Source organism: Corvus hawaiiensis, chromosome 19 (assembly GCF_020740725.1).
Source record: "Corvus hawaiiensis isolate bCorHaw1 chromosome 19, bCorHaw1.pri.cur, whole genome shotgun sequence".
Taxonomy (NCBI): domain Eukaryota; kingdom Metazoa; phylum Chordata; class Aves; order Passeriformes; family Corvidae; genus Corvus; species Corvus hawaiiensis.
In genome coordinates, this window is record NC_063231.1 from 4,180,205 (window position 1) to 4,202,175 (window position 21,971).

General features: G+C 41.3%; 1 protein-coding gene across 5 annotated transcripts in view; it reads left to right on the forward strand.

Moving 5' to 3' along the window:
- ERN1 (endoplasmic reticulum to nucleus signaling 1) overlaps positions 1 to 21,858 on the forward strand; it is a 31,611-nt gene extending 9,753 nt beyond the window's left edge. Inside the window, exons 3-22 of one of the 5 annotated variants that reach the window (XM_048323630.1) lie at positions 8,126 to 8,159; positions 9,106 to 9,178; positions 9,938 to 10,010; positions 11,131 to 11,253; positions 11,859 to 11,960; positions 12,382 to 12,643; positions 13,250 to 13,328; positions 14,045 to 14,207; positions 15,017 to 15,135; positions 15,461 to 15,643; positions 16,221 to 16,476; positions 17,221 to 17,311; positions 17,641 to 17,830; positions 18,331 to 18,430; positions 18,883 to 19,082; positions 19,293 to 19,440; positions 19,934 to 20,061; positions 20,650 to 20,773; positions 21,014 to 21,081; positions 21,291 to 21,858. In XM_048323630.1, the coding sequence (XP_048179587.1) occupies positions 8,126 to 8,159; positions 9,106 to 9,178; positions 9,938 to 10,010; positions 11,131 to 11,253; positions 11,859 to 11,960; positions 12,382 to 12,643; positions 13,250 to 13,328; positions 14,045 to 14,207; positions 15,017 to 15,135; positions 15,461 to 15,643; positions 16,221 to 16,476; positions 17,221 to 17,311; positions 17,641 to 17,830; positions 18,331 to 18,430; positions 18,883 to 19,082; positions 19,293 to 19,440; positions 19,934 to 20,061; positions 20,650 to 20,773; positions 21,014 to 21,081; positions 21,291 to 21,497 (2,723 nt within the window). In that variant the 3' untranslated portion in view covers positions 21,498 to 21,858. Of the gene's footprint in view, positions 1 to 8,125; positions 8,160 to 9,105; positions 9,179 to 9,937; positions 10,011 to 11,130; positions 11,254 to 11,839; positions 11,961 to 12,381; positions 12,644 to 13,249; positions 13,329 to 14,044; positions 14,208 to 15,016; positions 15,136 to 15,460; positions 15,644 to 16,220; positions 16,477 to 17,220; positions 17,312 to 17,640; positions 17,831 to 18,330; positions 18,431 to 18,882; positions 19,083 to 19,292; positions 19,441 to 19,933; positions 20,062 to 20,649; positions 20,774 to 21,013; positions 21,082 to 21,290 lie in introns of those variants that run through there. The other 4 variants (XM_048323631.1, XM_048323632.1, XM_048323633.1 and 1 more) reach the window with 4 other exon arrangements.
- The last annotated feature ends 113 nt before the right edge of the window (positions 21,859 to 21,971 follow it).

Consider the following 21,971-nt stretch of genomic DNA (forward strand, 5'->3'; position numbering starts at 1 on the left):
CACAGTTTTTTAAATAAAAGAACTACACTTGTGTAAAGAAATTTAACATTGTTCAGTGACTGGAAGTGATTTTGTAATTTTACTTACTGAGCAGAGCTAGCTCTGTCTTCATGAAAAATTTGGTATTTGATGCAAATTTTGTTGAGTGGGACTCTGATTATGTGTGGCAGAGGTGATAGCAGTACTCTCCCTTCACTTCTGGAAATAAATTAGAAGGTCAAATGGAAGGAGTCGGTGACTGCATCATTCTGTCCTCTGTTTTTAAATCCAACAATTTAATAGGTGAGCTGAAGTAGTGGGAAATGGATTGTGCATATCTGGTGTCTGCAGTACAAACCAGTTGTTCTTCTTTGTGAAGCCATTTGTATTTGAAAGCAGATCTACCAGAGAAAAAGTTAACTTCTTAAATGAGCAAAGAAGGCTTTCGTAGCTCTCTTTAGAGTAGAAAGGGCTAAGCCTAGTATTTTCTTGAATGATCTTGGTTTTCTCTCATCTCCTGTTTAAATTTAGACCCCTCCTTTTCCTGAACAGCTCTGCCTAAAAGCAAGTTGTCAGCTTCCTCATTTGGTGTTGCTGTAGGCTAAGAAAAACTTGCTGGTCTCTTTGTCATTCCACTGACATGAACATACCCTACCTAGTCCTAGTTTAGAAGAGTATCACAACTGGCATTGCTTTGCATCCACACTTAGTAAGTAGCAAGAGGTTTTGTGAGGAAGAAATGAACACACTTTGGTAATGAAAAGGATCTTGATCAGAGTGTGTTGCTCAAGGAACTTCTCTTGTTTAAAAAAAAAATTGTTGCAAAACTCTTGTCAGTTCTGTAGTGCTGCCAGACTGGATAATCCAGTTTTATGGGACTTTTTGTTTTCTCTCTGCTGCTAACTATATATTATTCTGCATGTTATGTACATGAGTTGTGCTCACTCGATTTTTGCAAAGCAGTTATTGCTCATTAGTTTATTTCTGTGCAATAGAGCAACACACAAAGGTCAATTAAAAAAAACCCCAACCTAGTGGTCGATATCATTGTTCCAAGATGCCTCCTGAGATAACTTAGTTAAGTGGACATGAAACAAGGGCCTATACATATAAATTGGTGAATTAATTTGTAATGGGAGGGGGTTTATTTATATTTGCAAATCTGTATTTGTTGGTGGTCACCTTGTGGGTGAGAGGCAGTGGTCTTGCAGGTGCCATTTTACCCTGATTACAGCAGATGAACCATGTGTTGTAGCTCAGGTGCTTTGAGAATTTGTGGAGGTTACCTGAAGTGCTGCAGTGGCACTCACCAGGAAGGGAACATTTTATTACTGCACTTGAGCAGCAAGGTATTTAACAAAGGGCAATTCAGGTACATTTTATTTTCATTGGGAAAAAAAAAACAAGGCCATGTTCATTATCAGGCAGTGCTTAAACAAACATGAATATCTTGCCATGTGTGGCTTGTTTTAATTTAGCACTGAAGCTTATCTTAGGTATGTGGAGTAAATGAGCCAATGATTCTCACCACAATAACATGTTTGGGTTTCCTGCCTTCATGGAGTGCTGGCAAGAAAGGCAGTCAGAATACTTGTGCTGCCCATAAAGCAGGCAAAGAATAGGTCAGTTAGAAATAGGACTTTCCACTGTCAGAAATAAGCTGTGTCCCTGCAGTTATGTTTGATGAGACTGTGGCCTTACTTGTTGAGGGTGCTTAAAATCTTCATTTCCTGTTGGCTTCGATGGGTCTTGCTCTCTGACAGCTCTCAGGATTTTTCAGTGAACAGGTAGCTGATGCTGCTCATTTCCTGGGCCTTGGAAAGCTGGCAGTGGTTGGAAAGTTTAGAGAAAAACCCATATTCCTCCTCCCCTGTAATTTCTGAGAGACACCTTTGCTTGTGCTGTGGCCCTGCACAAACACCTGGTGTTGAAGGCACTCGTTTAAAAGGCTGCAGCTCACATTTCACATCAGAGGCTGAACGAGGCTCTTGGTGCCACCTCTGATCAATACAAGGAGCTGTCAGCCGTGAGTGACAGTGGGACAGGCTCCCACGTTTTCTGCACTTGCCACTAGCAAGATCCTTAGTGAGATCCTCAGTAAGGTTTCTTAGGATGAAACTTCTTTCTGATGGAAATAAACCAACTTCTGTCATTTCCTACAGACCTCTTTGAAAGGTACAGAGATGCAGCACTTTAGATTTGTGTTTACATGCAAGTAAAGTAGACAGAGAAAAGAGATGGTTCTGAGAACCTGTTGGTAGGGTAGAATCTGGGGAGAGCTTTCTTCTTTGCTGTCAGACTTTATTTCACAGTTCTGATTTTAGTGTGAGCTTTAAGAGTGTGATTTTAAGACTGTCCTGTTCCCTCACATCTTTGTAAAACTCACCTTGTATGTCTCTGTTAACTCAAGAGCTTGGTTTATTGAACACAATATTGAATTTGAGATGCTAAGGCTGCAGTGTTTCAAACTCTACTCTTGGACAGGATGTTCCTCTGTTCTTCCCTCTGTCCTGTTGTACTGTTCAAAGGGATCTCTTTTTTTTTTTCACTCACCAGCTCCTTAAAAGCTTTCCCTTAAGAACTAATTCAAAGTATTTTTCCAGAAGAACATTTAATATGTGCAGATTTGGATCCTCATTTACAGCCAGTAGAAATTTTGTTATGATCTTCAGTTCTCTGTAGCAGTCAAAAAATGATGGCCCACAATCAATTTAAAAGGTTTTGATTTCCAACACCTTACTCATAACCTGTAGACTTCAGTGGGCTCTCATGATAAGACAAAGATACAAAGACTGTATCTATTTATGGGATCCAATATACAGATTTTAAAGGGCAAATCTGAGGTCTGTAGGTCCTGCTTTAGTGGTTTTTCCCAGGCAAGAAAGAATATATCTTTGTGCATAGTTGTAAATTAATAAGGATTGTCAAAACAAAACAATTGTAGAACAGTATTGTTTTCAGCAAATTCCAGAGCACAGTTTGTGTCTCTAGCTTCATTTGCTGTCCCTGCAGCAGCAGATGAGGATGACATGGGTTTAAACTGGCCCGTTAGCCCAAACCTTGTGGTAGGGCCTCAGGGCAGGAAACCGTTTTTCCAGCTCATTCCAGTGGGGCAGTGACTTATTCACAGTTTCAGTCTCCCACTTCTCCTTTTCAGTCATTGGCTCTAAGGGCACATTACAGTGATGAAAACATGCAACTTTATCTTGTACGTTAAAAAATACTCAGATTTTGGTCAAAGGGCAAATTTATCTTATTAAGTATTTGTGAAATGTGGAGAAAAGTCAAATGCATTATATTTAGCATATGATTACAGTTTCAAAAGGCATTTTTCCATATATGTATGCAAAGTGTGGGTCAGAACCATCCAAAACATGTCATATACTTCTGCCCACTCACAAATGTATTCTGGCCATGATGCAACCAAAACTGGGTTGAGACATCTGCCTGCTGCCAGGTCAAGATGTTAATTTTGGGGAAGTGTAACAGAGTCAAATAATTTACCAAATTACTGGACAGACACTATGTTAACAGGTTTCTAATAACTGCTGTACTTGTGAATAAACTCTTGGAGTTCTAGAATAAATCTTTGTGATGCAGAATCAATCTCCCTTTAATTTTTTTTTTCCCTTAAAGTTATTTTACAAATTTTTTGCTAACAGAGGCTGGGTTACCAGTTCAGAAAGCAGAACCTGGTGTGTGCTGACTTGTAGGTTTTTAATGTAGGAATCAGTAACATAATCTGTCTTAGTGGAGGCTGTAGGAAAAACAAATGGAAACCCATGGAAATACCTATAGAAAACTCAATCTTCTCTCCAGCACTGGAGATATTTACAGGATGGTGTCCTGCTTCCTAACGTACCCCCACTATGCTCCAGAGTTGTTCTGACGTCTGTTTTCATAGTCTAGAAAGTGGAAAAAGCTTTCTGTAGGAGTTTGCAAGAATTTGGCTTTTCCCTGGTACATGGAATGGAAGCTTGAGGGAGAGAGAGAGATGTATTTTTATCAGTTTTATCACATTATCTCTGTCAAGCTTTCGTTCTAGTATAGAATAGTTGCTGCTTTGTTCATTGTTTGTGACCACTGTTGTTGGTATTGGAACAGATCAGGTCTGTTAGAGGGACTTACCTAATTACAGGGAGCTGCAGTTCAGAGAATTTTGAAAGCAGGTGACGTGGTTCCAGTCACAGCATGTCAACACTTGAGTGGGGAGCAGCTGGAGAGGAGAGAAGGCCTCAGTGCTCTGACTTTTGCAAGAACTTCTTCTGTTAGACCCCTTAAGGAGCAAAAGGTGACTTCAGTCACAAGAGGGAAGCATATGAAAACTATTGTAAGACCTGGCAACAATTAATTGAACTTAAGGTTCTCTTTTTATGTAAAAGTGTTCTTATTTCAAAATAAACTTTGAAATAGAGATTGGAACAGGTCCCAAACCACATGAAAGTGAATGTGAAGAGTTCATTGTCTGTCTTCAAAGGATCTTTGCAGAGCCACAACCTGAGTTCAAGATCATGAAAGTGTTAAGAAAATGAGAAAATTTACATCACCTCAGTAACTAAAAATGAAGAGAAATGGCTTTCCACAGCTGGTCTTTCCACGTGGATGGTGCTAGTAGTGAGAGGAGAACTCCTTTCACTTTAGAAAATTAACTCCTCCATCCTTGGGAAGAGCCTCATGTGTGGAAATGAATCAAAAATCCATAAATGCTTTCTAACAATTCATTCACAACACTTCAATGTGCAGGAAGGCATCAGAATAATCAGTGTTTTGGTTCATGTGCCACTAAGTACTAAAAAAATTTCTACTGCTTTGTCATAACTTCTTAATCTGTTCCATCTACCACTTTCTTATCTTTGCTCATAAATCGAGTTTCAGTTACTAAGAAATCAAGTAAAAGCAGGATCTTTTTCACTTCTGATGAAGCACATGATGTTGAAGACAGGGTACTAAAGAGAAGTTCAAGGACTTTCATGAGAATGATGCTTCTGTACACACTGAACAGCTTGGGATTTGCCATAAGACTAATTCATGTCATCTGATACGCAGGAGTGCTTCAGAAAAACACTGCAAAACATAGACATTCATGGGACTTCTGGCATTGTTTATTAAAGTGTAGGAGACATTTATTGATGACACTGGAAATAGTTATAAGTGACATTTTCCCAACAGCTTTCAGAAATACAAGCTTAGGGGTAAAAGCTGAATGTGAGTAATTATTGCTCATAGATACATGTGTTGTCCTTTCGCTATTGTGGTACTATGTTGGCAATAAAACCATGCAAAAAATCTCAGATCTTTGAGATAACTGGAGCAGAGTGGAGCACTTTATTTTGGTTGATAAAAATAGATTGCCCAGTCTTAGAAAATTAAGTGAAAACAAGCTATTAGCCCAAAAATGCTTTGCCATATTACTATTCTCCACCGTATTTTCAGGGCAGAGAGGGAGCTATAGGAAAGCATTACTAACCAGACTCTCCTGCAAATGTCATGGAGAAACCAGGATCAGTTGCTAGAAGATATAATCTACCTTTGAAATTTCCTGTAATTGTTCATGTTTTCCTGATCGTTGTTTGAAAAAACCCCTGAAATACTGAGGTGTTTGAGGCAATCACACTCCTTGTTCTGCTGATGTGTCCTGTCAGTAACAGTGCAGTTAGAAAAGTTGGAGATTGATTCACACAGTAGAAGTTTTATACTATTATTTCATATAACAACTTCACCATTTAATTCAGAGAAGAAACAGTCCTTTTATTAAAATTAAAAGTTTCTTAAGATTATTCTGACAAGAAACTATTTATGTTAGTCTTACGTCTTGCCCAGGTTGACTAGAAAGTGATTTTAGAGAAAATCTGCATTGTTGTACTTGAACAATAAATATACAGACAATTGTCACTTCAAAAACAAGTTGTGCAGCTTTGTTACTCCTAATGATCATTGGAGGAGATTTTTAGGGATAGGACAGAGTTGCCCCAGTGCTGTGGCGAAGCTGCTGTTGTCTCACAGGTGAGAGTCGCTGTCACCACAGGTGAGAGTTTATTTTCTTACCAAGTGAGACACTCTCTGTGTAATCAGTTCATCAAGGGACTTACAACGTTTATTTGGCTTTTGCCTTTAACAGTGCTTGTAGCATTTACATTAAGTCTTACTTAACTGAGCCAGGTGTCACTTGCTCTGATTCATGATGCTGTTTCTTTCACAAAACTGAGCATTCCCTTCCCATGAAACATTTGTGATTACAAAACCTCTTGTCTTTGGTTTTTAATATCTCTCTCTTCTTTTGGGTCATTTCACCCAGACTTAGGGATACTCTGAGTACATAGACTTGGTTGCTTTTAGTAGTTCAACCCAACAGCTCAACTGGAGTCAATCCACTTTATATGATGGTCAGCAAATGCTTTTTTCTTGCTTTTCTCTAGACATGGGGAGCTGATGATGTAAGTCACCATGTATTGTATTAGATATTATAAAGCTTGTGGAATACTTGAAGCAAACACTGAGAAATAATTGACGTATAATCAACAAGTGGGTGGTCCCTCCCAACACATCCTGAAACCAGTTTCTTCACACAAGGGATAGAACTGAATTGCTTGATGTAGTTAATGGAATAAAAGTCTGACTAAGCAGCCTGGTCTGTAGAGACAGATACAGATGAGTCACTAAGCTTCTTTGTTTGAATGTTAATTATTCTTAGGGCCTTTGATGTGCGTTTGGGTTCTCAATGAATTAAATGGAGTTTATTTTGACACCTTTGGGAATGTATCCTGGAGCATTATTTAAGCTGAAAGAGAAAAAAATGACATATAGTTATGTTTTGAACAAAGCTGCTCACTGTTGTAAGAAGAAATCAATGAAATAAAGATAACTGTACTGTTATCCCTCATATCCTGCTTTCTTTCTGTCTCTGGCATTAACTGTGCATCTTTGGGTGGCTGCTGCTTTCAGCTGCGTTGCAGCCAGAGATCTGTTTGGGTAGGGGGTTATGCTTTTTTAATCTATGTAAAACCAGGTCATGCTTGCAGGCCATTACCATCAAACCCAGCAGTTGGTGTGGTGCCATGCCCTGCAGAGTGATACAGATTCTGTAAGCCCCATGTACTGAACCCTGAATTTGCTGTTCTTGTCTTGCTTAGCTCTGCAGATATCCCAGTACACTCAGGCTGCCCAGAATCTGTGCCAGTTTCCCAGTCAGAGGCTCTCAAAACATCATTGTTTTTGTTCTTATTTCCTTCCTGTTGCATCATGATGTATGCACAGAGACAGAAGAGGTGAAAAAACAATGTTTGCTTGGTCATGGTTCATCCTCTTACTCAGACTCATTCCAGTGTAGTTTGATTTTCCCTGTAGAAGTGGAGATACTTGGAGGATTGCATCCTCTTGGCTTCTGAGGTATTTTCTGCCAATATACCCATTAATAAGCACGTTTGTCTTGGAAATTGTAGACTATGTCCTATAAATCAGGATGCTTCTGTGGCGTTGGCATCAGGAGTGAAAATCCCATGATTCAGGATTTTGTAAGGTCTTAGTAATTTTGAGGTATTTAGTGTTGGTAAAACCGAGCAAAGAACTTCACAAGACTTTCTCAGGTGCTTTGTAGTTTCCCATTTTATGAACCAAGTTCCAGGAACAAGAGGAGGCTGCTGACAGTTCATTTTCAATCTGTGCATCAGCCTTTCTAAAAGGAGTGAGATGTTGCAGGCCTGACTTAATCCTGTATCTTGTGGATACAAAAATGCTGCTAGCAAGGATTTTCTTGCTATTTTCTAAGTCCGTGAGAGACACTTCGCTCTCACAGAGATAGTAGCAGAGTTCTGTGAACAATGAAACACCTGCAGCCTTGAAAAGTCTTGTTTATAGTATAGTAGAAAAATATTTTGACAATGGATGTTTTAGGATTTTAGCCAATCACCCCAAGGGGTGGCCGATCCTTTGTCCAATTAGACTATGAACAAAAAAGTCTGTAAAAGAGTTTGTAAAATAATTAAATCAATCAATCTTTCTGCACAATTCCTGCCTGCAGGATCTTCTCTCCTCCTCCCTATGGCTGCAGGACATGGTAATATACCCTAGGGCATTTTTTAATAGTATCTTGTGAGTTCAAGGGATTTAATTGCCAATATTTTGGCATCTTTTTTCTCTGTGTGTGCAGATCCTGTCCTCCAGGTGCCAATCCATGTGGAAGAGTAAGTCTGTTTCCTTTATCTCATTTATGGTTTGTTCGATTTTCTTTGACATCTTGAAATTTGGTTTAATTTGAGCCAAACTCATCTGTGTTCTAGACAGACTGCACACTTTACAGGAGGCAATTTAAGGTGGCTTGGGGAACAGATAGAGGGACAGAAATAGCTACATATAATAGCTAAGAAAAATACCCTGTCTGTAGCCTGTTCTCTGGAGCCCTTGCTGGGTTTGGACATCAGGGCTGTGAATGGTGCCACGAGTGACAGGTGTGAAGTGACAGAGCCAGGACTGATTCTGGGTTCTGTACTTACTCCCCTCAAACAGAGACTAAAAACAGTGAAACACAGGAAACTCCAGCCTTCACCACCGCAACCAGAACCTGCAAATGACACCCTTGAGCTGTAACTTCAGATTGGTCCCTGCAGCAACCTCACATTTAGCTAGAAAATTTGGGGCTTTAACTTTGCCTCTGAAGTCAGTGGTGACATCCTTTCTTTTTTTGATCATAGAATCATAGACATTAGTTTGAGTTTGTTTGGGGGTCTTTGTGTAGCTTGGGTGAAGGGATCTCTTTACCTCTCAAATTTACTTTTGGCAACTCTTTTATTGTTTCTTGCCTTCCTTATGCTCTCTGGTTTTGTTTATTTGTTTCGTTTTGTTCTAATTCTGTGTCATTTTAAGAGCTTGTAGGTTTAGTTTAAAAGCTTTCATCTGAGTCATTGCCTGCCACATTTGGATCTTTGAGTATTCAAATACGTTGGTGGTCTTAAGTTTTATCAGTTCTGAAACTTCCTTATATTTTTTAGTTTTCACAGTTAATAAATGAAACTTCAAGAAATTTAGTCAGATGAAGTTCTCTGTAAAGCCAGTGCTAACCACAGTTTCTTTCCTGTTCTCTGAGAAGCACAGTACATTTTTTGTCATTTATAATTGCTGCTTAAATTGTAGGCCAGCATTTCTTCCAGATCCAAATGATGGCAGTTTGTACACACTTGGTGGCAAGAACAGTGAAGGCTTGACTGTAAGTATATTTTTTAAATTCTCTCCCAAAAAGTGCCCTGATCAGCCTCATGCCTTTGCAGAAGGAAAACATATTTTTTTAGAGCAGAATGTTGCCACCTTGTGATTGTCAGGAAGTGATTTCTGCTTGAAAATATCAACACCATATCTTGTCTCCTTGTATGACTTTTCTGTAACTTGCTAAAGTAATGATAATTACAAATAAAATTTGTGTTTTGTTATCCAAATACTGAATAATCTCTATGTGATTTGATGGGAAAGGTGTACCCGAAATAACACCAATCAGATGTGTCACTCCCACCCAAATACTTGCATTTCTAAAACCATCTCTCAGAAGCAGGATTAATACATGCTCTGTGCTAACCCCTTTAGAAGGTGTCTTTATAGGATTTAGTAAGCAAAAATGCTGAACCTTTCAGATTAGTCATGTAGGCCACAGCTACTGTCTAATGCTTGACTTTCATTTTTAAACTTCATGGCGATACTCAAATAAAATGTTTGGCTTTCTACAAGATTTTTTTCCTCTGGCAGCTGCTATGATTTCCCTTAAGAACTTCAGTATTGGTAAATATTTTAGTATTTACTCTGGCTGAATTCCCAGGTTTTATAGAATATAGAATAATAGAAATATTATAGAATTTATATTATTTATAGAGTAATAGAAATAACCAATAAAAAAACCTGTCACCCTTTTCTGTGAACAGATGTGAAGACTATCACATCAATATGGATGAGCTTTTATTGTTTGTTTTTCCCCTAGAAACTTCCATTTACTATCCCAGAGCTGGTGCAGGCATCTCCTTGCCGCAGTTCTGATGGGATCCTGTACATGGGTGAGCTCAAATTTTATCTCTTTTAGATTGTAAGATGTTCAGCAGCTACAAAATGTGGAGACTCCCAGACAGACTGAAGGAAATAGGCCTTATTTTGGGTATTAATTATGGTTTTTTGTAAATCTTTCCAATGACAGAAAATCTGATTAATATAGAATGCAGTTACTGTGTGGTGATTAAATACCAATTGTTTTTCCTGAAGGAGAAAATTCCTTTTCTAAGCAGTGGAATGCCTGTATGGGGTTTTTTGGTTTCTTGAGATGCAGTCTCTCAACAAAATGTGATTTCTACTTAAAATCTTCTTATGATTATAAATGTTATTGACTGCCTGATAATTAGGATAAAATTAGAAATCCCATTGCACCACAGTTACACATCTTCCATTGTCTGAGGTACAGTCAGTTCATTTATAATACAAATAATAAATTTGTGGCTCACTGTCCTGACTCATTCTAATTGCAGATGGGTTTGGGAGGAGAAAAGGAGTGTTACTTATCACAACAGTAAAATATGTGAAGATTAGAGTGAGCTTAGTGTTGGGATTTTTTAAATCTCCTGAAGGGCCAATACTCCTGGTTCTCCACTTCATGTCTTGCCAGTAAATGAGAAAAAAATGTTTATTTGAAGCTTCTAAACATGACATACCTGTACTAACTTCAAAGAAATTCTTAAGGTCATGGCTCACAAAGTCTTGAATGGGATGTTTGGATTACAATCCTTAAGCAATTTGATAGGTGTAGACCCTCACTTTTTTTCCCCCCACCTCCTGTCATTCACCATGAGCACTTCAAGTCTCCTGAGAGCTGAGTCTTAGAGCTCACAGGATCTGCTGCACTCAGAGCACTATTAGATTTTATATGTGAAAAAATCATTCAGCCAATAGTACTTACCGTTCTAAATACTGTATTTGGGTTTGGGGTTTGTGGTCAGTAGTGCAAGTATTTGGGATTGGCCAGTAGTGCTAAATGAAACTAAGCCTGACTGTGAAAAACTGTTTTATTAAAAATGCTTTATTTGTGCTAAGTCCATGAGTCTACTAAAGAAAAAAGAAGACTGAAAAGCTGAATGAAAGTGCAGTTTTTCCAACTGAATGGTAATGTAGCTTAAATTATGATTTCAGGTAAAAAGCAGGATATTTGGTATGTGGTTGACCTCATGACTGGGGAGAAACAGCAGACCTTGACTTCCTCTTTTGCAGAAAGTCTTTGCCCGTCAACATCCCTCCTGTATCTTGGGAGAACAGGTCATATGCTTTTTTTTCCTGTAGTTTAAAATAAAATTCTGTTTTTTAAAGTTTAGGCTTATAACAAATGACCCCGTGGTCAGTTCAGGTTTTCAAGTTTATTTCTTAGAAAAACTTCTGTAAATTACAATTTTAGACTGTACATAGAAGAATTATTAACTGTAGCAGCAGAAAGATACTGGTTTTTAAACTTTGGCAGTAGGTCCATTATTCTTCTTGTTGACTAAGTGGCATCTGTATTGTAATTAATGGTGTATTCCAGTAGCAGCTGAGAACTGTTTGCTCTGTAACATACAGCTTTTAAAAAACTGTTTAAAGAAGATGAAAATAGAGCAGATCCACTGACATCACAAGTGTAGTGTGCTATATAACTGGTAAAGTTAGACCAACACCATAGAGGTGCTGACTATAAGCAGGAATAAGTGTCACAGACTTGTTCTTTAACCTCTCTATTAATGTGTTCCTTAAGTGGGATAGTGTTGGGAAAATGAAATGCTGACAGCAGTGAGTGGTGTGTAGTGTTTGAGGAGTGTCTCAGATTTGAGAAGATTGATTCTATTCTCTCATAGGTTTTTTTGCTTCACAGACTGTATGTTTTTTAACAGAGTACACGATCACAATGTATGACACCAAAAAGAAGGAGCTGCGATGGAATGCCACCTATTTTGATTATGCAGCTACTTTGCCTGATGAAGACATAAAATACAGTAAGAATTTAATTGCTGTCTCCCTCCTGCAGTGGGGTTTTGTATATAGGCAAAAATATTCTGATTTTTTTTGTGCAGTGCATGTACTTCTGCCCATTTTTATCCATCACATACTGCAATATCTAAAGCCTGTTAGGTAGCTTCAGGTAAATTGAATCCAGGAGGGTGCAGCTCTTGAAGGTGTGATTCCTTAAAATCAGTGAGAAATGGCAGGAGAGGCAGCAAACCTGAACTGTGGTGTGCAACCTGATTGCAACACTCTTGAATGGCAGCTGGACTTGTATCAGCCCAGTTCTAGCCACGGCTTTGCTGCTCAGCTGCTGTGCAGGGAAAGGTGTGATGGTGACTGCAGGCAGAACTGTTCCTGTGCATGATTAAAGCTGCAGAATGCAGGTAATCTCCACACATCCATGCATTGCAGAAATGTCCCACTTCGTGTCCAATGGGGACGGGCTGGTGGTGACTGTGGACAGTGAGTCCGGCAACGTGCTGTGGATCCAGAATTACGCGTCCCCTGTGGTGGCCTTTTACATTTGGCAGCGAGAGGGGCTGAGGAAAGTCCTGCACACTAACGTGGGCATTGAGACCCTGCGCTACCTGACCTTCATGTCTGGGGAGGTTGGACACATCACCAAGTGGAAATATCCCTTCCCAAAGGAAACAGAGACCAAGAACAAACTGACGTGAGTTTGAGATTCTGCTGTTCTCACTGTCCATTTGACAGAGCTTTGTCATTAAGCAAAACAGTTAAGGGTTGTGCTACAAGTTGCAACATGGTGAAAAGAATGCATAAAAGCAGTTGTAGCTCTCCAGGTGTTCTTTTATATAGTATTTGATCTTTCAGTGTGTAAAGTCAGAGACCAAACCAAAAAACTTATAAACGTAGGAAGTGTGTATTCCTAAGTTTATCAGATGTTCTGTGTTGAATAGTTTCTCAGAATGTGGAATTAAATTGGTTTTCCTAATGTGAAGCCTTTCACACTATAAAAATGGTGCACAGCATTTTTGCAAATGCCAGTTTTTGAAAAATGCAGAAATAGAACATGAATTATATCAAATGAGCAACAATGCTGTGAATAATGAACTGACAGTGCTTTCATAATTTAAAAAAAAAGGCTTCATAGTACAGCAGTACTTCAAATAATTTTACAGATCAAGGCTTTTCGAGATACAAATACTGATGATTTGGGAAGCTCCTGCACTGTTCTGAAGGGTTGTGTTGCCCAGGTTTTAGCTGAGATGGTAAAACATCCATTTGCCTGCTGCTAACAGTGACTGTTTTTCTGCAGCCCAACCCTGTACGTGGGGAAATACTCCACGAGTTTGTACGCATCGCCCTCCATGGTGCACGAGGGAGTCACTGTCGTGGTAAGTGGGGAGCTGCTGGGTGGGAAAGTGCCCTTATGGGATCAGTGCTGTCTTGGGCTTGGAAAAAAGGTTGAAATGGAATCATGCATAAAAATATATTAAATTAAAGTAGAAAATAAAACACTGAAGACTGTACATCTACAGAAACTTGAGGGTTTTGCAGATTTCTATCAAGAAATGCATAGCAAATTAAGTATTTCCTGAAACAATTAACACCAAACCCTAGAAGGCATGACCATACTTCTGTAATCATTTCCAATGCTGCAAAGCAGTAAGTGCAGCTCCCCAGAAATTGTGCCAGGCAGGCTCAGCAGAAGCAGACCGGAGGTTACTGCTATTTTTGGTGCTTTGTGGTTCATGTTAAAATTGCTTGTTTGTTCATCAAAGTAACTCCCCATAGACAGGAAACTGCATCATAGTTCTGTTTTGCTCACTGTGGCTGCCAGGTAGGAAATACAGATCCTGCTTAACTTTAGGGGAAAACAAAAAAAAAGGAGTAATCTCATCTCCCAGGCAACATGTCCCCGAAAAGGTCCAATGTCCAAGGTTGTGGAAGCAGCTGCTAAGGGTATAATGGCCGTGTTTGCTCACAGTGACTTTGCTGCCAGTAATCTTTGCTTGCCCATCCATTTCAACCTCCAGTTTTTTAATTTAGTTGCCTATTTAAATATTCTAAGGTCACAGTAACAGTAATTGTAACACTGATCTCTCTGTAGCCCCGTGGCAGCGCCATTCCCTTGCTAGAAGGTCCAAAAACAGAAGGAGTCACCATTGAAGACAACGGCGAGTGCGTGATCACGCCCAGCACTGATGTGAAATTTTCGGGCAGGCTGAAGGAAAAGCACAAGCTCAACTACTGGAATGACTGGCTGCTGATAGGTGTGGGAGGCCCTGTCTGGCCATAATTACTGAATTCTAGTAATAGTGTCCAATTTATCCTCATTTGCATATAAACTAATGTGTTACATATCCACCTGCCTTCTGGTTTTCTCAAGGCTCCTGCCTTATTCCGTCACAGGGTGAAGTGCTCCATGTGTGGAAAGTTACTTATTGCTTATTTGCCCCCTCCCTCAGAGAGGGGTATAGTAATTTATTATTTACAGTAAATATTGTATTTGGGTCCTTTTGGATTTTTTTACTGTGCATGCAGTTACCTTAATTCTCATCATATGGATCAGACAGTCATGTTTGCTCCATTTTGTAAACAGATTAAAACACAGAGGCTGAAGATAATGTTTATTAATTGTCAGCCTATCCTGTGTGTCCCAAGTCCCTGAATTTTGGAATTGACTTTTCAGTGCATTTACAATTCTGCTTCAAAAATGAGGAACTGTCTGAAGTTCAGTTTTAAGTGATGACTGGTGATAATTGAGTGATTTATATGGCAGGAACTCTAGGGCAGGGACGGTGTGCAACTTCCAGCTTTTTTAAGTGCCACCTTTCTCTTCCCATGATCCCTTTCCTTGTTAATACCCTCCCTCCTGCAGTATGTCAGGTAGACAGTTCATGTTCCTCTGCAGCTCTCAGTGACCTCTGCCCTCCATTTTCCCTCTCCTTTCTCTTTCCTGTTCTATACATTAGCATCGTGTTATGTGATGTTCTCACTCTTCAGCAAAGATTCTGCAATCAAGGATATCTTTCCTAAAAAAGGACAGCTTTCTGTTTCAACAAGTGTGTTTTATTTAAAGGGCATCATGAAACACCATTATCTGCCCCCACAAAGATCCTGGAGAAATTCCCAAGCAACCTACCGAAGAGGCCTGAAAACGTGATTCCAGCTGACTCTGATAAAGCCACTATTGAAGAGGTTTGTGATGAGAATTATTCTCTTACTGCATAATAGAAGAATATAAAGGAGTGGAAGTTGGGGGAGGACAGAAGGAAAGCTGCATGGAATTACTTCACATTTTTTGTATCAGATGTTCATGTACTTAGCACATAGAATCACTGGTATGAGGAAGTGTCATTTCTTGTTTCAGAATTAAGGCTTTCCGCTGCTTTTGTTTCTCCACGTGCAAAACTTAGACTTTGGTAGGTTTAGAAATTACTAAAAATGATGTAGCAGAAAGGCTGGCTATAAATGCCTCATTACCCACAGAGATACTGAGCTAACAGAGCTTTCTTTGCCTCAGGTCATTGAAGGTTCCTCAACAGAAGGGCCTCCAGCTGCTCCAAAGGATATTGAAGAGACTCCTGCTCGGCCCATCCCACGGCCAGAGACTCCGGTGGACTCCATGCTGAAAGACATGGCCACAATCATCCTCAGCACCTTCCTGCTTGTGGGCTGGGTGGCTTTCATCATTACCTACCCAATGGTAATGCTGACCTGGCTTGATGTGCTTTTGAGTGTTGGGAGAATCAGGAACATTGTAGAGCCCAGAAATGATACAGGAGTTAATGACACACTCTAGGGATTTTCCCTCTTCACAGATGTGCACTGGGGAGAAAAGGCACAAATTTGACTTAACAGTGATTTCTCTGGCCATATGTGCCAGCTCTGGAGAGGTTTTCTTTTCCATTCACCACCCACCAGTTGTGGGTTTTGTAGGTATTACTCTTTTTGGACATGATCTTAGCATTATTGGCCTTACTGTTCTCTTCCTCACCTGAACCACTGTCAGGTTTTGGATCAAAGCCTTTATCCTTCAATGGTTTAAACACACCTGGTCAACCTAGTAACAGCTTTTTTAACCAAGCCATGTGATTTCTCATCTTGGCAATGGAAGTCCAGAATGAAATAGAAATTGTGAGTGAACATTCCTCAACCTGTGTGGTTGGCAGGGACAGGGCAGGAGAGTTTGGCTCCCACCTTTTAGAAGTAGCTCCCCAATAGCTGTAGAGTTCCCTTGCATGACCTGACTGCCAAATCTTCACTGAGGTCCTTTCTCACAGAGTGTCCACCAGCAGCAGCAGAGGCAGCATCAGCTGGAAGAGAAGATCCAGCTCTTGCAGCAACAGAAGCTGTCCTTTGGTGCTCCCAGTGACCTCCCACCCGACGCAGATTTCTTGGACACATCATATGGCCGGATGGAAAGCTCAGGTGCCAGCACCCCAAACCTGTCCCCCAGAGCATCAAACCACTCTGCCTATTCCAACGTCTCCACATCTGATGTTGGGAGCTGCCTCTCCACTGAGCAAGAAGAGGGAGGTAAAGTTGGCCCAGTGTGGTTTATTGTGTCTCTATTTCCCCAGTCTTTGTGATGATACAGGAGAATATTACTGATGATACTTCATAGCGCAGCAAGATGAAAAGAACCATCGTCCTCATTCAGGCTGAGCCCTGCACACCACAGGCAGGTCTCCATGCCCTGACCCTCAGCAGGATTGTTGCTTTACAGTAACAGCCAGCTGAAGGCTTGTGCTTTCCAGGGCAGCATGTTCCTGTCACTTGTAGCCATTCTAGGGAGATACTAATTCAAATAGAAACATGTATTAAGATGATTAACTGGACTCAAGAAATGGGGATTAGGCAGTGCAACCTTCCTGCCTGGTCTTCCTGTGCACTCATTTGCCCCTTCAAAGGCTGTTAAACCCACTTCCGTAACTGTTAGTCAGCATTTCTCAATTCAACATCTATAAACTTTTAGAAAGAATTTGGCTGCTGAGAACCACTCATTTCTCACAGCTGTGAGCCATAATCTTTCCAGACCATACGTCAGGAGGTGTGTGTAAATGTGTTTTGACTCTTGATGTTGGCTCACTGGGTCACCACAGGGTATTTGCCTACTCAGGGTAAGTACCAATGTGGACATACTCATTTCTTTTGATCATATGTGTGTTAAACTTAAACATGAGCTAAAAGACTTTTACAGACTGGCCCCAAAGTCTGTGCTGTTTAAAAGGCTGCTTTGCCCCATCCTAAACCAGTGCTTGTTTTTCTTTTCTTGTTCAGATGAAGAAGCAAACCGAGTGGTTGTTGGCAAGATTTCGTTTAACCCTAAAGATGTATTGGGACATGGAGCTGAAGGGACAATTGTTTACAGGTAGAAGAGAATGTGTGCATTAAACAGACCAATGTTGTGTTTGTATTAGGTCCCTTTAATTCATTTTTTTTATAAAAGCCCTCACATCTACTATGAACAGAAATGAAACTTTTTGCATATGTCTGGAATATTTTCATGCATTTTCTTCACTAGCAAAAACTACTTTACTTCCCTAAGAAGTGTTTACTGGCCAAATGTACCTGTTTCCAGGTACATTTCCATGTACCTGCTTTCATTAGCCTCTACAATGGCTTCTGTTGTCACATTTTCTGTACATGCTTTGGCTCCAGAGTGTGAAGGGTTGTTGTGCCTTCCCTCCCTGGCTGCAGGGGCTCATTTGATAACCGCGATGTGGCAGTGAAGAGGATTCTCCCTGAGTGCTTCAGCTTCGCAGACCGGGAGGTGCAGCTGCTGCGCGAGTCCGACGAGCACCCGAACGTGATCCGCTACTTCTGCACGGAGAGGGACCGGCAGTTCCAGTACATTGCCATTGAGCTGTGTGCTGCCACCCTACAGGAGGTGACCCACAGAACTGGGAACATCTTCTCCCTGGAAGGCCTTCACTTCCCTTGAGCTTAAGTTGCTGAAGTGCCTGATGCAGGAGATGTTCCATTTACTCCCACTGCCACCTCTGTAACAATTACACAATCCTAGAACAGGGGTGTTTTCAAACCTTTAGGAAGACATCCCTAACCCTGGACTGATTTATGGACAGAAGCTGTTGTCCTTTGATTTTTAACTTCTTGTGAAGGACTCCCTTCTAGTCATCCTCCCCCTCCTACCATGCAGACTTTGAAGACTCTGTTCTTCTTTCTGGAGCACAGTGCTATACAGAATTCTCTCTCTGAATGAGACTTCAGAGATCATCACCTTCAGCCAAAAAAAGGCTCTTTGCTGTGTGTTACCAGCTAGCACAATTTACCCAGTCTCATCTTTTTGGGACGGTGAAGTGCATGGATTTATTATTTATGCAGCCTCTAAGCAGTGCTGTGGCTGACTCTCCTGGTTCTCTGTTGCAGTATGTTGAGCAGAAGGCCTTCAGCCACCATGGCTTACAACCCATCACTCTCCTGCAGCAGACGACATCTGGGCTGGCTTACCTGCACTCCCTGAGTATTGGTAAGAATGCCTCTCCTTTCAGGACTGGAGGGAGGACTACATCTTCTTAATTGGAAAAAGAAGAGACACTGCCCTGGTACTGGTCTGTTCACCTGGCCTCTTGTAAGGTGTCCATGCCTATGGCAGGGGAGTTGGAATGAGACGGTCTTTAAGGTCCCTTTGAACCCAAACCATTCCATGGTTTTATGATTTGACATTGGCCTTGTCCCTGCAACATTCTGCAGCCCCAGAGTACTAAAGCAAGTCCTTACTGTTGGTACAGGGTGCTGAAGTTTTTAGATAGGAGTAATATAAAACATGATGGAATAAAAAAATGAGCCTCTACCAACAACAATCATTGGAAGTTATGACTTTGGTTTAATGAATGGTGGTTCAGCCTTGTGAAAGGTTCATTTAAAAATTTACAAAGATTGTTGGGAGTGCCTGAGTGGATAAGTGGATGTTTGTAACAGTTCACAGGGACCTGAAGCCCCACAACATCCTCATCTCGATGCCCAACGCTCACGGGAAAGTCAAAGCCATGATTTCAGACTTCGGGCTGTGCAAGAAGCTGGCCGTGGGCAGGCACAGCTTCAGCCGCCGCTCGGGTGTGCCGGGCACCGAAGGCTGGATTGCCCCAGAGATGCTGAGTGAAGACTGCAAAGAGAACCCTGTAAGTCCTCGCCCTTCCCAGGCTGCCCAGGAGCAGGCCAGATCCTACCATAGGCAGCACTTGGTGCCTGGGCCTCCAGGCTGCCTTGCAGCTCAAATGTACAAGTCTGAAAATTTCCTTCTGCTCTCAGATGCAAAATAACCACCCTGTGACGATCAGAGCTTTCAGGGGGAAAAGACGTTACTGCTATTGAAGGCTGTTTCTTTGCAGACGTACACGGTGGACATCTTTTCAGCTGGCTGTGTCTTCTATTACGTGGTGTCTGAAGGTGGCCATCCCTTTGGCAAGTCCCTGCAGCGGCAAGCCAACATCCTGCTGGGAGCATACAGCCTGGAGGCTTTGGATGCAGGGAGGCATGGTAAGGACTGCACTGCAGGGATCAGTGAGCGACCCAGCCTGTTAAACACCAACACCCAGGACAGAAACAAGGCCCACAAGAGAGGAGACTTGTACTCCTCAGGTCCTCCTGAAGTAGAGGGCCTAAAGTTCTCAGAGTTAGTGCCCCAGAGCATTTCTGGAATACACAATTTGGAACCCTGCAATCTTGATTGTGAAGTTATTTCCTGTATTTAAAGGGTGAGAGAGAGCTGAACTTTGATATTCTTAGTCTTTGATATTCTTTCTGTTGGTTGCCCAGCACATCTGTGAGGGCAGCACTTGAACTAGCAGGACAGGAGGAAGTAGAGACCAGAATGAATTTCTGAAGTACAAAATTAAAAAATTTTACATTTCACTACAGCGTAGAGAAAATAAAAGAGAGAGAAGAGTAGAGAAAACGTAGAGAAAATAAAAGAAGTAAGAACGTAGAGAAAATAAAAGAAGTAAATTTCCCCACACCCTCTTCCTTACAGAAGACATTGTTGCTCATGATTTAATAGAGCAGATGATCAACATGGACCCTCAGAAACGGCCGTCTGCCAGCTGTGTTCTCAAACACCCCTTCTTTTGGAGTCTAGAAAAACAGCTCCAGTTCTTTCAGGTTTGTGATGACCTTTGCTCTCCTCTCAGATCTCAGGGCTCCTGTAGACTTTCTTCAGGTCTTGAATTCAGTCTCTCTTTTGTGCCTGTTTGAGGTCATAGAATCCACAGCCTTAGTGTGAGGAGTGAGGCAGCCCAGCTGTAATAGCTGGGTGTAGCTCCTAAGCAATTGGCTTAGTCTTACAGCAGATCTTTCCCAGGGGGCCAGAACTGATGTTACCAAGGTCCATTGGTGAAAAGAAGGTCTCCTCTAGCAGCTGCAGTACCCACAGAGAACGTGGCCAGGAGGGTTTTCAAGAACAGGAGTGAACATGCACTCAATCCTGATGTGGGGTGGGAAGTAGCTGAGGACTTGAGATCCTTTCCAGCCTTACCTTCTCCTCTGTGCTAAAAAGGCTTTGGCAAAGGGTGAAACAAATCATCTCGGAAACTTCTGTATCCATTCCCAAGCACTGTCTTGGAGTGACGTGCAATTCTAACTTTATTACCAGGACAGGCTGGTAATAAATAATTGGCCAGAAGCAGCAATTTGAAAATATTGTGAAAAGCTTGGAAATAAAACTAGAAATAATCTGAATGTCTCTTCCAGGATGTTAGTGACCGGATAGAGAAAGAATCTTTAGATGGTCCAATAGTCAAGCAATTAGAAAGAGGTGGAAGAGAAGTGGTGAAAATGGACTGGAGAGAGCACATCACTGTTCCTCTTCAGACAGGTAATGGACAACATTTTATCAGAGTGGGAATTACCTGCTATTCCCAGTTTGCTGGGACAGGAAAGTGAAGATAACACTGTCTCAGTTTTGGCACATCACTGTTACTTGCCAGTAAAGCATTTCTTCAAATTCAAGTATGTGTTTATATACTAAAACACACCTAGGATCTGTGGCTGCAGACACACACCCCAGCACCAAAAACTGCATCACAACACAAAAAAAAACTTGTTTCTCTTGCAGATCTTCGAAAATTCAGATCCTATAAAGGTGGCTCTGTCCGGGACCTTCTGAGGGCAATGAGAAATAAGGTAAAGGAGTCTTTTCTTCATGCACTCTCTGGTCCCGCCTCTGGCTGCTGTTGTTGCCAGCCTGTGTCAGACCCTGGTTTAGGTATTGAACTCCTTTACAAGAAACCAATAGGAGGTTACTGTTTCCAGGAACACCAACAGCTTTGTTTGCAAGAGGCTCCTGAACAAACCCTCTGACTGAGCTTTTCCTCTTCTGTTTTCCTCCACAGAAGCACCATTACAGGGAGCTGCCTCCTGAAGTGCAGGAGACCCTGGGCTCCATCCCAGATGATTTTGTGTGTTACTTTACAGCTCGTTTCCCTCGCCTGCTCCTGCACACCTACCACGCTATGCACATCTGCTGCCATGAAAGACTCTTCCAGCATTACTATGCTGAGGACTTTGCAGAGCTGAGCCTTACAGGAGACATGGTTTGAGAGGAGAGCGATGGAGCTTTCCTCTCTGGGACCAACATTCCAAGCACAGGCCTACCCTTAGCAGGGAAAAGTGGGATCAAAGAGCTGAATTCTCTCTCTTTGAAGAAACCAAGCTTCCAAAAAGTGCCTTGTACCTGTGCCTGTGCTGGATCAGGACATAGTGAAGCCCAGGGTGTGAATGGTAAAGTTTGAACCCTGGGGATGGAGTTACTGACTCCAAGGCAGTTTTCAAGACTGTGGAAATGAAGAGCAACAGCTGGATATAACCATCACCCAATATCCCTGTACTGTATGTGATTTTGTAATGGATGTGTTTTACTACTACCAAAAAAAAAAAAAATTTCTAATTCAGTGATTGAAATCATATAATTACTCGGGACTGGGATGTGCAAAAGGAGCCCTTTGGTTGTAGCAAATCATCCGAACCTGCCATTGCACTGCTGCCACATTAGGCATTAGGCACACCACAGTGAT